At 43.5% G+C, this 15,822-nt stretch overlaps 1 protein-coding gene across 1 annotated transcript; it reads left to right on the forward strand.

Moving 5' to 3' along the window:
- The first annotated feature begins 3,670 nt into the window (after nt 1–3,670).
- krt8 (keratin 8) lies at nt 3,671–8,773 on the forward strand. The gene is made up of 8 exons (XM_080469555.1): nt 3,671–4,224; nt 5,720–5,928; nt 6,448–6,508; nt 6,608–6,703; nt 6,941–7,105; nt 7,212–7,337; nt 7,418–7,682; nt 7,765–8,773. Exons 1-8 carry the CDS (start codon nt 3,790–3,792, stop codon nt 8,106–8,108), a joined length of 1,701 nt encoding a protein of 566 aa, XP_080325681.1. The 5' UTR covers nt 3,671–3,789; the 3' UTR covers nt 8,109–8,773.
- Nucleotides 8,774–15,822: the final 7,049 nt, after the last annotated feature.

The raw sequence follows: 15,822 nt of genomic DNA on the forward strand, positions 1-15,822 counted from the left end.
GGACACTACGACTTGGTTTTTCCAGGTTTGGAATTCCCAGTTCCAAGACAACCGGGATGCATAATTTACTGATTTTCACTGTTTCGTCAAAGGACAGATCCTGAGATGCTTTGCAGCTGCTGTAAAACAGTAGAAGGCAGAAGAAGCTGCGATGGAGGCCTGCGGCAGGCTGGACGTGCTGACCGGTCTTCATCCCTGGGTACAGGGTCGACTAAACTGTTGACAACAACATGACACAAGCCGCTCTTATCCCCTGAACACACAAAAAGCACCACTCACATGTCATGAGACCAATCAAGGAAGAAACAATCTCCCTGCGTCATCGTTCAGGTATCATGTGATTGAGTTTTCTTTTTACTGAAACCGGGGCAAATACTTTTCAAACTTCAAAGAAATCCACTCAACAAGGGTTCAAAGAGCTCAGTGGAAAAAGCTTTGAGCAGAGTTCTGCTCCCACTTGCAGCGACGAGGAGACGAAACGTCCATCAGTGGCTGCTGAGTGATCCCATCAGCGCTGTGATCACATCATCAAACGTGAAAGATCTGAAAGATTGTTTGTGGTTCGTCCGAATGACTGCAACTTTGACAGGAAACTGACAAATAACATCACAAAACTAATGATGCAGCATTCTTTTAATAAAAAGAAGACATGATTATTCACAAATTTTATTACTGTAACCAGGTTTCTTTCTGCTTTTATGTAATTTGTTTCACAGAAAATTGCAGCATTTAACAAGAAGTACAAGTCCTATGGGGGCCGTTGTTTCCTTAGCTTTCTAAAACTGGGTTTTGTAGTCACTTAATGTAATAAGAAAGTGCAGAGATGTGGTTTTTAATAGATTTCAGTCATCAGAAGAGAACAATTCATTAACTCACTATAATATCTGGCAGGACCTCTTCGAGATTTCAAACATTGCTTGTGCAGCTTCCAGTTCCGTCTGAATAATATTTGTGTTATTTTGATCACAATGTAAATGCAGAATATCAGATCTTCATTCATGAGATAGGAACAATGTTACCGTGGAAACGATGATCCTGTGCTTGGAGTTAGTTAACAGAAATTTCATTGCAATTGAAATTCATCTTCATCTTTCTGTAACATTAACAGGAATTTTAATATCAATCCAACATAAAAAGAAAATGTCACAGTTAATCGTGATAAGACTTTTTCACTCTATTTGCAACTTTTCTTTTGGCTTTATGCAGTACAGTTGTCCTTTTTTTTTTTTTTATATCCAACAAGCCGTGTAATAAGTTCATTGAGAGTAATGAGAGTCATATGCTGATCCAAACCATGTTTTATCATTTTGTGGTGACATAACTGAAATCCCACTGACTTGAGTGAAAGCAGCGTCTGTGCCTGTGGGCTTAAACCAACCTTCATGATTTCTGAACCAGCTGATAATATACACTCACTGATTTCAATATAGTCATGTGAATTTCACATGGAGAAAAAACAAACAGGAATTTCCCTATTTGGTGGCATTTATTTTTTATTTTTTTCAGTTGTCACCAGATTTCCCTTGCGTGGCGAAAGCCCTAAACTCTCAGAGCTGCCCCCATGCTCCTTTCCCAGGCTGGCTGAGTCACTCTTCCTGGTGCAGCCGTCCACGGACCGCGCTGCAGCCACCGATAAGTTTCTGCCTTTGAACTTTCGGATGGGAGTCTGTTTTACTTCAGTGTGTTTCCAGGATGCCAATGAAGCCAAGAAATGAAGGCTGGAGAAGTTAGGAGAGGTTACGGCGAAAAGCGGGGGGGGTTGGATTGGCGATGCCGAGGCTCATGACTCATGGTGGCGAGGGACTGGAGGAGGAAACGGGAGGGGGAGGAGCGGCACGCGGGGCAGGCATTGGGTGAAAGCACGTTTGAAGGCTCGGATGCCATCGGTTGCCCTGCAGCCTGGTGAAAAACAAGCTTACAGTGCCACTATTATCTGAACCCGTGTTTTCACGGTGAGTCCGTGTTCTCAGGGGGGATTGAAAGATTGTTTTTATACAGTGGGACGAGTTTTACTTGGGATTGGTGCATGTCACCTGGGAAAACACACCGAAAGTGGTCGTACAAAGCACAAATAAACCTCCCTGAAGTTCCCAGCCTAAAACTAGCAGAGGCCTGATTAACAAAAGCCTGTCGGGTGCAGTTCACCTTGATGAAAACACTCACACCAGGACAGGAGGGTGCTTTCAGGACATGCACCCATGTTGCCCGCAGCAACGGAGGAATTTTGAGCCCGAAAGCGTCCGAAACTACTGACAGCTCTCCTAAATGAGGTGTATTTGTGCATATTCCTGCTTTTCAGTTTGAAAACACACAGTGGCAGTTGCACATTTTGTCGTGTTACTCTGATTATATGAACCTGTTTCAGTGTTTTAATGTTGCTGAAGCAACAAAAGAATTCCCCAGACTGGGATTAATAAAGTGCCTCTATCTGTCTATTAAATGTCTTTTTAACCCTTTTAAAAGGGAGCTAGATTTTAAGAAAACTATTTGCCAGTTATAATCTTTGCTTGGTAACGAGCTCCAGATATAATATTATTCCAAGATATATTATTGGAAAATGGTTGAACTTTGGTTAGATTTATGTTTAGGAAAGGTTCAATGGGTCCATAATTCAACCCATGCAGACGTTTTACTGTTTTTTTGGGTTTTTTTTTTAAGTATTAGTGGGATTAACCATAAAGGTGCGTAGAACCTTTTTAAATTGAAAGCGGACCCAAACAGAGGCAGACAGACCGACAGGCTCACCTCTGAAACCACCTGCAAGCCGCAGCCCTTGTCTTGAGAAATGCGATCAGAGTCGATCCTGTTTGCAAAGAAATCAACATGTGAGCAGAACGAGCATTGCCGCCATTAGAAGAAATGATTTGTGAGTTTGTGAACTGGTTCCAGCCTGAGTTGCAGTCAAACCAGTTCCAGGGTTTATTTTAATATGTAAAACACGAATGCAACACAATGGAGAGAAGCTCGAGAGAGAGAGAGAGAGGGCGCTTGCAGATGGGAAACGGGTGAAAGTATTCTGCAACAAAACCCGATTTGAGTTGAAACTAAAAGAGAGGATGAAGGGAGGAGGCTGAGGCAGAGCAGACCACACTGATTGCAATGCAGGGCAGCCGGCATTCCTCATTCATTGTTGTTTCTTCCAAAAACAAAAATCAGGGACACCTCCCTCTTGACACACACATGCCTTAACACGGAAATAAATACACACCTTCATTTACTCACACATACGAGCAACCATAAATGTGTCAGAGGGACGCCACTTCTTATCAGCCTCACACCAACTGGAGTTGCATCAACACTTCACTGTTTCCAAATCAGAAGCTGCATCACAGAAATGTGACCAAAACCTCCAGATCATACGTGCCGAGTCAGCCGTGGAGTGCTTGAATACTTTTAATGGACAGAGAGAGAGTAAAAGGATATGAAAACAGAGAAAAATCATCCTGCAACACTCCTGAATTTTTTTTAAAAAAAGACAAGGTTTTCTCTCACAAGCCTGCAGAAACACCAGGTAATGGTTTTGACTGACTGGACAATGTGTCATGGAGGTGTAGTGTTACAGCCCTGCCCTGCCTCTCACCCAGATCTCCAACCAATGGCGACCGACTTGAGTCCCCTCCCACAGCAGGGGCAGGCTTTAAAACTCCTCTGTAGACTCTCCTCTGTCTATCCACTCTGGTCTCTCCCCTCTGCTGGCCTGCCTGTCTGCCTGCCTTGCCAACCGAGCCTGCACGGTCTGACCCTTCCCAGACTCCATTCGTCCACGAGGAAAAGAAAAACTACTTCAGAATGTCTACCAGTTCGTACAAGGTCAGCACGTCTTACAAAGGTTCCTCTGCCCCAAGGAACTTCAGCAGCAGCTCCTATGCCGGACCAGGGGGCATCACATCCCGCAAGAGTTACTCCGTCAGGAGCTCGTATGGAGGCCCCATCAACAGAGGCTATGCTGGATCCGGCATCACCAGCTCCTCCGCCTACGGTCTGGGCTCAAGCATGGGCGGCGGTGGAGGCATGGGAATGGGCATGGGAATGGGAATGGGAATGGGCATGGGCATGGGTAGCGGTGGCATGATGGGTCAGGCCCCCATCACCGCCGTCACTGTCAACAAGAGCCTTCTGGCCCCCCTGAACCTGGAGATTGACCCCAACATCCAGGCCGTCCGCACCCAGGAGAAGGAGCAGATCAAGAGCCTCAACAACCGCTTTGCTTCCTTCATCGACAAGGTGAGAAAAGCTAGAAAAAGTGATCCGATTCAACCAGAACTTTACCTCATTTTGCTCTTAAATTGATGACAAATTGCTTTTAAATGAGTTAAACTCAAGAAGTCCATGCGGTGTGAGTTTCAGTAAACTGACATTGTTATGCAATTGTTCAGAGAGCCATATGTTTGCCACATGTCAAGTAGAGCTGATTTCCTCTTTCAGTTCTGCGTAGAGAGAGAAGAAAGTTGATTCATATCACTCCTTATGGGCCCTCCCACAAGGGCAGCAAATGCAACTTGGTGCTATGCCCCCTATCTTTCTGTCTTTTAGCACCGTCTGCCCTTTTATAGTGATAACCAGACCTGCAGAGAGGCGGACACCGAGAAAGACAAAGAGAGAGGGAGAGAAAAAAGTTAAGGGTGTGTCAGGGCAGAGCGCAGGACTTGTGATATGAGTTACCTTGGGAATGATCCCTCCCTTTTGCTGGGGTGTGGCTCTTTCTGCTGCCCTGGTGCCCCCCCCCCCCCCCCCCCCCCCCCCGAATGTACACAAACACTAAACTGTTTGTTTCTGACAATGACTTCTTTTTACCGAGATGCACCGTATAAAAAAAGGATTATTTGGTGCATGAGTGTTTGTAGTCATTCAGATCCAGCAGCGTTTGTGTAACCGGGTCTGTCCTGTGACGCCTCAGCAGCGGGTTAATATTTAAAAAGGCCGGCCGGTTTCATGTTCCGCTCTGTGCCAGCCGACTGGCTACATAACTCTCCCTCTCGGCGGCGCAATGATTAAAAGGAGATAAAAGCGCATTTCTGCATGCTTCAACACTAAAGATATAAACTTGCACCCTTTTGATGTCGTTATCTCGCGAGGGCAGAACTTGGAGCTTGACACAGTTTGAAACCTCCGACGAGGCCAGCGGGTCCCACCTGTGAAGGCCGACGTCTCCGGCTGCATATCTGCTTTCAATATCTACCAAAACTGCCCCCCCCCCCCCCCCCCGCCTCTCTTGCTCTCACTTCTGCTCCTAACCCCTCTCCATACCGACATTATGCGGTTAAATGTTCACACTTCTGTATCTGCCTTGCGGATGAAACCCTGCCACCCCCACCCCTCACCCCTCACCCGGTGGACAAAAACAGGAAAGTGTGCAGGGGAGGCATAGATCCATTCTTCCATCGCAGCCTTTCTCTCCCTCTGTCAGGATGTTGCTATGAGGGGGAAGAAGGAAAGAAAAAAAGCAGGGCCCGTGTGGAAATGCAGCCAACAGCAGCAACTTTCAAAGTACCAAAGATAGATAAGGAAAACAAAGGCTCAGTCCTGATGTGATTATAAGATGTAAAGTCGGGGTGGAGCAGTTACGTCACAGTCTGAAACTTCGAAGGGGGATTTTTTATTTTTTTATTTTTTTCATTCATCACCACTCGTGCAGCGACGGACAAAAATCTAAGGTTACATTTATTTATTTTGATGAAACGTGTTGATTTCTAATCACTCGACCTCCTTCCCCGATCAGGTGCGCTTCCTGGAGCAGCAGAACAAAATGCTGGAGACCAAGTGGAACCTGCTGCAGGGTCAGACCACCACCCGCTCCAACATCGACGCCATGTTCGAGGCCTACATCTCCAACCTGCGCAGACAGCTGGACAGCCTGGGCAACGACAAGATGAAGCTGGAGGCCGACCTGCACAACATGCAGGGCCTGGTCGAGGACTTCAAGAACAAGTGAGTGCAGGAGCCCCACAGTTCAGAGTGGAGCAATGCCCCAGAACGACCCTCCCCTCCCCCGGTACACAGAGTTCATCTCTGCGAGGGCTACTCCCTACATCTGTCCGTCGTCTTGCGTCATACGAGCGCCAGGGAATTACAACACTGAGGAAGCATGCTCCCAACACCCAGTACATACGATGAGGGACGCATCTCACTTTTCCGTCGGTTTAAACGCGCCTGCTTTACACACGAGGGCGCAGCACGGCTGGATTTTTGCGTGCGCCTCACAGGGCGCGTCGTGTCACACGCTGGTCAGACGCCCACAAACGAAGGGAGCACATCAGCTGAGGAGCCCCCAAGGGAAGAGAGATCAGTGACACCTCTCAAGCTTGGCTCCGAGTCAAACACACACACACTGAGCCAAACCACTGCAACAGGCAGGGGTGGATCACCTGTGCCACCTAGTGTTCGATCAGGGAATAAACTCCTGCGCAGAGCTGAATTTCTAAAATCCTTTTTTTCTTTCCCTCTCAGGTATGAAGACGAGATCAACAAGCGTACAGAGTGTGAGAATGACTTTGTCCTCATCAAGAAGGTAAGATGTCAGGATTTTATTTATGCTTTGACAGTGTTTTGAATATCTTAATAGGACTGGGCATAATAGAACTAAACTATTTTCTTTTTTTTCCCCCAGGATGTCGATGAGGCCTACATGAATAAGGTGGAGCTGGAGGCGAAGCTGGAAAGTCTAACAGATGAGATCAACTTCCTGAGGTCCATCTATGAGGAGGTGCGGCACAAATATGACCAAGTCACATTGTTTGTTTTTTCCCCTTCTGGCTTCGGAATCTCCGGCGCATGAGACGACTTCAAGCTGCATTTTGTGTAACTTGCTCTGTCTGCAGTGGTTTCTTCTGGACCGGTTCACTATTCCTCCTGACATCTGTTTTGTAACTTTTCCACGTTCCCTTCCGGTTTCCTCATGACTAATCGCATGCCTTTCTTTCTTCCCCTTTTTGTTGTCCAGGAACTGCGTGAGCTCCAGAGCCAGATCAAGGACACTTCGGTCATTGTGGAGATGGACAACTCCCGCAACCTGGACATGGACTCCATTGTGGCTGAGGTCAAGGCTCAGTACGAGGACATCGCTAACCGCACCCGTGCCGAGGCCGAGTCCTGGTACAAGACCAAGGTGACTCATCTGAAACCTAAAGCCAACACTCGGCTCTCACAGTTGCGTGTTGCGTGAGTCACGTGAGGCTTTTCCAGCTTGTGATGTGGCGTTTTTGTGATTCTAGTATGAAGAAATGCAGACATCGGCCACCAGATACGGAGACGACCTGCGGGCCACCAGGACAGAAATTGCAGACCTCAACCGCATGATCCAGAGACTGACGTCAGAAATCGATGCGGTCAAGGGACAGGTGTGGAAAAGGAAAAGCTTTTGGCACGGTTTCAAAATTGAGAGCCACGCAGTCTAATTCTTGACCGGTTTCCATTTCAGCGGAACAATTTGGAAGCTCAGATTGCCGAGGCGGAGGAGCGCGGCGAGATGGCGGTGAAGGACGCCAAATCCCGCATCAAGGACCTGGAAGACGCCCTGCAGAGAGCCAAACAGGACATGGCCCGCCAGATCAGAGAATACCAGGACCTGATGAACGTCAAACTGGCTCTGGACATTGAAATTGCCACCTACAGGAAGCTCCTGGAGGGAGAGGAGGACAGACTGCTCAACGGCATCCAGGCCATCAACATTTCCCAACAGAGCAGTAAGTAATCCTCCCTGACGAAGCCTCGGACGCTGAAACCGGTTTCCTCAAGTATTAAAGTCCAACCGTCTTCCCTTCACAGCGAGCTACAGTGGCTTCCCCATGGACTCCATGAAGAGCAGCTACTCAAGCGGCTACTCCAGCGGCTACTCCAGCGGCGGTGGCTACGGCAGCGGCGCCGGATACAGCAGCAGCGGCGGTGGCTACGGCAGCGGCGCCGGCTACAGCAGCGGCGCCGGCTACAGCAGCGGCGCCGGCTACAGCAGCGGCGGCGGATACAGCAGCAGCGCCGGCGGGTTCAGCGGCGGCAGCGCAGGCGGATACGGCACCACCACCACCCAGAGCAAGAAGAGCGTCGTCATCAAGATGATCGAGACCAAGGACGGCAAAGTGGTGTCCGAGTCCTCCGACGTCATCGAGGATTGAGCTGTCCAGTCTAGAGGTGTAGCTACCTGTCTGCTACGATCTGCTCTGCCTCCTTGGTAGTTTTTTTTTTTTTTAACTCAGCAAATCAACCCTCCTCCCCCCCCCCCCCCCCCCCCCCAAAAAAAAGACCCTTAGTCACTTTACAAGTCCGATAAGAGGCCGTTTGGTAATAAGTCATGAGAAATGCTTGGCAGCCACGCTCTCCAGTACAGCCTAACACGTGATCCAAACACTACCAAAGATATGAAAGGGACCAAAGAATTTATTTTGTACGTCTGATGTCCGACTGTTTTTACTAAACTAAAGTAGTTTTGTATCCGAAATGGGCAAATTGCAGCAAGGAGAAGACGGAAACCTATGTTCATCGCAATCCCTTGAAATCTACGCAGCGGCTGTTTGACAGACGACGGGCTGCAGTGTTGCATCAAACGGACGATGGCGTCAAAGGAATGTGAACCAGAAACAGTGCTTCAGTGTTGTTGGTCGACGTGTGTGTGCAAATTGTGTCCTGCTGCAGTAGGTAGTGCATGTCTTCCTCGTGTGTGTCCTGTAACTGAAACCGCTCGACCCCTTAGGAGACCGGCCGGCGGCAGACTGTTGTCCTGAGGTGCTGTTTTTGCTACCAAATAAAAAAACAAAACAAAACAAAGCGTTTACTGAAGGAACCGTTGGCTCTGTTTTCATTTTAGAAATCACTAAACCATGACGTGGAACGCAAAAGGAAGTCGAATCTTATATAGTTTTCTTCTGTCAGAGATGTTGAGGTAGAATTCCTGGTTGTTTATTTACACTGGTCGTAACTTCACTGAAGGTTTTTCAAAACAAGTACAACTTTATTTTTTTCTACTCCCAGCATACCTTCCTTCTCTAAGAAATCCTTTTAGAAAAAAACAGCAAGTTGGAAAAAAACCATCTTTACCACGTTAAAAATTAAATCAGATTTAAAGCCTCTACATACAAACTTATTGCAGGGAATTTCGAAAGCAAGCTGCGTGTTTGCCAGTTTTCATTTTGTCTGCTGTGGACAGGCATCAGTTAAAAAGTCAAATTCATTCTAAATGTGAACAACCAACTGAAGTATTTACACAACTTCCATTGGGATAGTTAAAGCAGTTTGAAAAATAGAATTTGAGAAACTACAGAACTTTCCTGCCTTTGAAATGATGGATAGAATAAAAAGTGCTTGAAATAATGTCAGTTTATGTGAAATAAACCAAAAATATCTGGTTTCACAGTGTGAATATTTTGTAAAAGCACTCGTTCTGTTATGTCAAACAATAATTTAAGGTAAACCAGCTACGATAAAGAGAAACTCAATACGTCCTCGACCAATCAATGGGAACCCTGAGAGGGTTTCAGCTGCGCTGTGATTGGTTGATGGGGTCATTCACTCAGCAGGTGTTTCCTCTCTGCTGGTTTCGGCACATGTGGTCCAACGCTCATGTCCACAATCTGCTTTCACAAGAACTTTAGACATAAACTTCATTAATACTTCCAAACAAAAAGCAACCCCGGGGGGATGTACGTCCATCCAGTCACAGTGTATCTTTAATTTTTGAGGATGAATCTTACATTGTCCTGATCCCGTCTTAAACAATCCATAATTCATATCTACCCTAAATGTATGTGTGAGTGAAAGATAAAACGTGTAGTCCACATGGAAAGAGAAGTTTGATCTATTTATAGAGTCTATCAACTCGTGGCTGTGACTCAGACTGAAGCTCACAAGTGTCAGGCTGCATCAGATTAGGATTTTTACTAGAATCCTGATTTCCAAATAAGTATATATATATATATATATATATATATATATATATATATATATATAAACCTAGATTAAATTCTTTGCCATTCTTATAATCCCACATTTAATTAACAAAGCAGCAAAAACAACAAATTAGATGTAGAAAAACATCAGGGAAAACATTTGCTAATTTTATTATTTGATCTCAAAAACACATTTGAACGGGGCAACATAGGTTAGAAACTGGGGGAACCTTTCACATCCAATGAAGGATATAAAAGGAGCATTTAAAAATAGGTAAAATTAGGTAGAGATTCACCAATCTGTGAGAAACTGGAAAAAACTTTAGGAAGAATTTTTGAAAAAAAAAAAAAGAAAGAAAAATCTTCATATAAACTCGAGAATGTGTATAATATGATAAGATTACTAGAATCAGGAGAATTCCCTGAGAGAAATGGACAAAGCTGAAGATCAAAACTAGATTCTTGAACAATCTTGATAGATAAATACACGCTAAAGCCTTCAAATGCAAAGTTGAATCTAGAACTGCAGCTGTAGTCTGCGATAAAATCTGATTGTAAGAATAATCTCAAAACGGAGAAATTTTCACACACGTGGAAAGGATCCATGGAAGCTGGTAGGAGCTTCAGAGAAACTTCTGCTCTCACGTTTCAAGGCGACAGTGAAGTTCCGCCTGCGTCCATCACTGGAGCTTGACAGGAGGAGACTGGACACTCAGGACGGGCCTGCGGTCCCTTCCTCTCGCCACAAAACACATGTGGAGCTTTCCGACTCCACAGTGCAGCCATGAGGAATCCTGCATCAGCCCACCAACGGCTCTCCTCACGTCACAGAGACGTGTCGCACCCATCAAATTCAAATTAACTTGATATTTTGCTCGAAATAATGAAGCGTCTTAGTTTAAATCTTGAATAAGTTATTTATGTTTGATCCTTTTGGACGATTTATACCTACTTTTATTGTCCTTGACCAAAGTCGCTGACAGAAAACGGTCGATTTTTATAGTTCAGCTTACGAATATTGTGATATATCACCCCATCACTCCTGTTCTGGGTAATTTAATGTGTCCATACGTCTGTCTTCGATACCATTCTATTCAACTCGTGGTCTCAGGTAGAAGCCCGGTGACATTTCACAGGGCACCACAGGACAAACGATCCATTTCTGGTGATCAACCACCTCAAATACAAGTGGTATTTCAAAGGGAGAATATGCAAACACCTTATTGCACATTCATTTATCTGAACCAGCAAAATAATACCAACAGCCAATAAATACTGATAATTGAAATAAATTCAGTTTGTCTAATTGAAGAATAATGAATACCTCATGTGAATGATTTCATTTCCATTAAACATACTTTAAAACTTTGCAGATTCAACATTGTGCGATTTTTTGCAATACATTCCACCAAATTCTCTTTATATCTTGGTTGCAAGCAAAAAAGCAACAAATACATCCGATGTGTTTTAATTGTGTAGGAAGGTCTGAAATCTCTCTCAGACTGCATCATCAATAGCTAAAAGTCCAGTCACCTTTATGTATAGAGCACTTTAAAACAGCTGTGGCTGAAGACAAAGTGCTTCACATAATAGACAAAGTAAAAATGACAACAGAAGAGTAAAAACAGTAAAATACAGTAAAACAAACAATAAAAGCGGGCAGAGAGTCTCCATCATGGTTAAAAGCCAAGGAATAAAAATGGGTCTTAAGATTAGTTTTAAAAGTGGACACTGAAGGGGATTGTCTGAAACAAATGAAGAAAATATAAACTACATGAAATTACTATTTTATTTGATTATTGCTGTAAAAAGCTTTGTCAATGATAAATCACGTGAGTCAATGTTCTGCTGGTTTGGTGAAAATTTGAGTTTGCAGAGTTTTGCACTGTATAAAGAAATGTATAGATTTTAATTCCTACACTCCTCACCTACATAATAAACGTCCTGGATATCTAAATATGTATTTTAAATCAGACCTTTAAAACATTATTATTTGCTCAGGCTTTATAATAAAGAATAGATTTGACTTTTCTTGCCACCTTCATTTAAACAACTTCTTATTAATTCTCCCCTTTCGTGTATTTCTTTGCTTTGTTTAATTCGTTCCCGTGCTTTTTTCATTTGCTGTAAACTGCTTTATGTCTGAATGTTGCTAAAGGAATAAACATTTCCTTTTATTTTAAACGGCATGTAATTCCTCAGTTCACCACTAGAGGGCGACGTATTACCATTTGATCAGTTTTCTCTGCAGGTCAGTGTGGGCCTGGCGCATGCATGCACGTGTAGGTGTGCATGCCCTGCAGTCGTGTGCAACAGGAGCACAAGAATGATGCAAACTGAGGCGTTAGCACTGAAATACACAATGTAAAGTCAGCTTTTATTTATGGAAATCCAAACAGGAATCTTGTTTCTTTTTTTTGTTGTTTTTCTGCAAAAATGAAACGCTACAGGGACTAAAATGTTCCTCCGCCTATCATCCCTGCATGCCACTGCTGCAGTGTGCCACTGCATGTGTATGAGTGCACTGACTTACCGCTGGTAGGTGGACATGGCGTCTTCTGAAACAGGAGAAATCAAACGCAGCCGAGCTCAGTCCTCCTGCAGTCTGTGCATTTAATTGCAAAGAAGAAGAAGAAAAAGATGTAAACGGCTTTTATTGAATGGAGAGGAGGGTGGGGCAGCTACTCTCCTGCATGTAGCAACCTGAGCTGGAATCTATTACTCGTTCTTCCACAAGGGGGCACCATTGTGCTGTTTGGCTCCTCTGCCAACATTCATTTTCCTCCAAGTGGGAGTCTCCTCTTTCCTTTTGGTGCCTTGAGGGTTTTTTCTTTTCTTTTTTTTCTTAAAGGTGTGATGAAGTCAGGTTATATAAGAGATTAATTTCATGCTGCTTCTTGATGCCCACGTCTTGTTTGAAGAAAGTTGAACATTTAAAGTCAAATCAAGAAAATCTACATTTCTGCAGACAGCAAGCCGAAAAGTTCAATATCCTGGATCAACTTGTAACTTGAGTAAAACACGATTCACAGTCGTTGACAGGCTGAGCGAGAAAAGGAAAATGAAATAAACTGGAGGAACGTTTCCTTATTTGGTGTTTATAGAGAAGATTTAAACCTAGTTTTCCTCTGTACTACTCTACTGTACTAGTTACTCTAATAATCAACTACTGTACTAGTTTCTGTACTCGTTACTGTACTAGTTACTTTAATAGACAATTACTGTACTAGTTACTTTAATAATCAACTACTGTACTAGTTACTGCACTAGTTACTGTAATAATCAACTACTGTACTAGTTACTGTACTAGTTACTTTAATAATCAACTACTGTACTAGTTTCTGCACTAGTTACTGTAATAGGTAGCTACTAGACTAGTTACTCTAATAGTTAGCTACTGGACTAGTTACTGGACTAGTTACTTTAATAATCAACTACTGGACTAGTTACTGGACTAGTTACTGTAAAATGTAGCTACTAGACTAGTTACTCTAATAGTTAGCTACTGGACTAGTTACTGGACTAGTTACTTTAATAATCAACTACTGTACTAGTTACTGGACTAATTACTGTAATAGGTAGCTACTGTAATAGCTACTCTAATAGTTAGCTACTGGACTAGTAACTGTACTAGTTACTTTAATAGTCAACAGCTGTACTAGTTACTGCACTAATTACTGTAATAGGTAGATACTAGACTAGTTACTCTATTAGTTAGCTACTGGACTAGATACTGGACTAGTTACTTTAATAATCAACTACTGTACAAGTTACTGGACTAGTTACTGTAATAGGTAGCTACTGTAATAGCTACTCTACTAGTTAGCTACTGGACTAGTAACTGTACTAGTTACTTTAATAGTCAACAGCTGTACTAGTTACTGCACTAATTACTGTAATAGGTAGCTACTAGACTAGTTACTCCAATAGTTACATACTGTACTAGTTACTGTACTAGTTATTTTAATAGTCAACTACTGTATTAGTTACAGTACTAAGAATACTACTACTACTACTACTACTACTACTACTACTACTACTACTACTACTACTAATAATAATAATAATAATAATAATAATAATAATAATAATAATAATGATAATCTTGCAAAATCTTATAAGGCAAAATGCAAAATCAACACATGTCAACGTCCATTGTTTGGAAGAGTTGAACTTTATATTCATGCGTGACTTGTGTGTTGAACGGTGAAAGCTCAAGCGTTTCCCACGCGTTCCAACAGATTCATTCTGAAACTGGGACGGTCGCCAAGACGCCACACAACAATGCTGGAGTGTTTATGAAAAGCGGCACACGGAGTCACATACGTTCCAAAAGTCCGCGGTCAGAGACCTGGTGTTGTGTGGCGCCAAATCGCTCCGTCAACAGCCTGAAGGGCTCCTCACACGTTCAAGAAAGTTCTCAGTGGGGACGGCGCGGTGGTGCAGTGGATCGCCCCCGGTGACAAACTGCAAGAAGCTCCTGGTTGAAGGTACCAGGAAGCTGAACTGGCCTTTCTGTGGAGTTTGCATGTTCACCAGTTCCATGGGTTTTGTCTTGGTCTCAAATCCCACACACGTTAGATCATCTATGAGTTGCAGATTATGGATTAATTTCAATTAATCACAGATAAATATAGACAAATATAGAACTGCACTTGACCCGTTTATTAACCAACTTTAAAGTTCCTCTACCAGAATCCACGCGGGAAAAATGAAAACCTTAGGAGCCAGTTTTAGTTGTTGATGTACTTCTCTTAATACACTGTCAAGATCTTTCGGAAGGAAATTCGTCTTTACACTCATAAAAACACGTATTTCCCGCATTTATATTTGGGCCGAGATACCCGATATCGCAGTGGGAAAACGATCGATGATCAGTTTCACAACATTTCAGACTTGAATTCTCCTCCTTTGAGAAGTTCTGACGCCTTTGTTCGGCCAAATGTTGATATTTTTGCTTGAGCTGCCGCGACGCCATCTTTGATATCCCAGAAACCCTTGAGGCCGGTTTCTGAAGATGGCGTCAGTTAGCGAAACATAAACTCAGTTTGATGGCTACAAATTCCGGTTTGTTTGTAAATATCGACTTTGGTGGATCGATTGGGGAAACTACGAGTTGTAAATGAGTGGAAATGAGTGGTGACGGTCTTGTTTTGGTGTTTTGGTTTATTCTCTCAGCAGAAGTGATTCCCTTTTATGGGAAGTATATTTTAAAGCTTGTTTCTGGAAGTGTAACTTTAACAGTTGGCGTAAACAAATAACAACTTCTTTTTTTCTCAAAACAAATATGGCGAGCTGACCGCTTCTTATTTACAATGTCGCAGCGACTGAGAAAAGTCGGCAGAATCCCCGGCTAACATTTGCTTTGCGGTAATGTGGTTTATTTTAATCTGGAAGAGCTCCTTCCTGCAGCGTGTGTGTAATACTTTATGTTGGTCGACTGCGCCGTCTTGGTTTTTTGTACTCAGATTTCCCATCAAGAGAAACAGTGTGCCGTGTAGCGTCTTCCGCATCAAACTGGTTCTTCAGCCAACTTGCATGACCTTACCTTGCACGGCCCGAGATCTTTCATTGATTTCGAATTGGATTAATTGCATTAAAACTTTTAATCAGATTAATCATGGTGATGGATTAATCCATGTTAATGTGGAAAACAAACAGCGGCACCCACTAGTGGCTCAACGTAGAAACGACATTGTTTTCAGAGTTTCTGCCGTTTCCGTGCAAACGGACATCATTTTGAAGAACTTTGCAGAGTAAATGACAAACTTTTCTGAAAAGGAAACGCAAAAGTGATGCGTTTTCACTAAAAAGTCTCCAGTGACCAAAGTGTTAATAAGACAAGTGTAAAAGATGGACGGATTAACTCCTCAATGATGCTCATTATTGCAGCGACACGGTAAATCTCACATCTTCTCCAAAACACACCTTTTAATTATTTATTAGG

This window comes from Lipophrys pholis (assembly GCF_963383615.2).
Source record: "Lipophrys pholis genome assembly, chromosome: 8".
NCBI lineage: Eukaryota > Metazoa > Chordata > Actinopteri > Blenniiformes > Blenniidae > Lipophrys > Lipophrys pholis.

Excerpts from the sequence above, each read along its gene's own strand:
- krt8 (XM_080469555.1), top strand. The coding sequence starts at position 3,790 with ATGTCTACCAGTTCGTACAAGGTCAGCACGTCTTACAAAGGTTCCTCT. Across the intron at positions 6,704-6,940 it reads TGAGGTCCATCTATGAGGAG|GAACTGCGTGAGCTCCAGAG; the intron begins GTGCGGCACAAA and ends TTTGTTGTCCAG. Across the intron at positions 7,106-7,211 it reads AGTCCTGGTACAAGACCAAG|TATGAAGAAATGCAGACATC; the intron begins GTGACTCATCTG and ends TTGTGATTCTAG.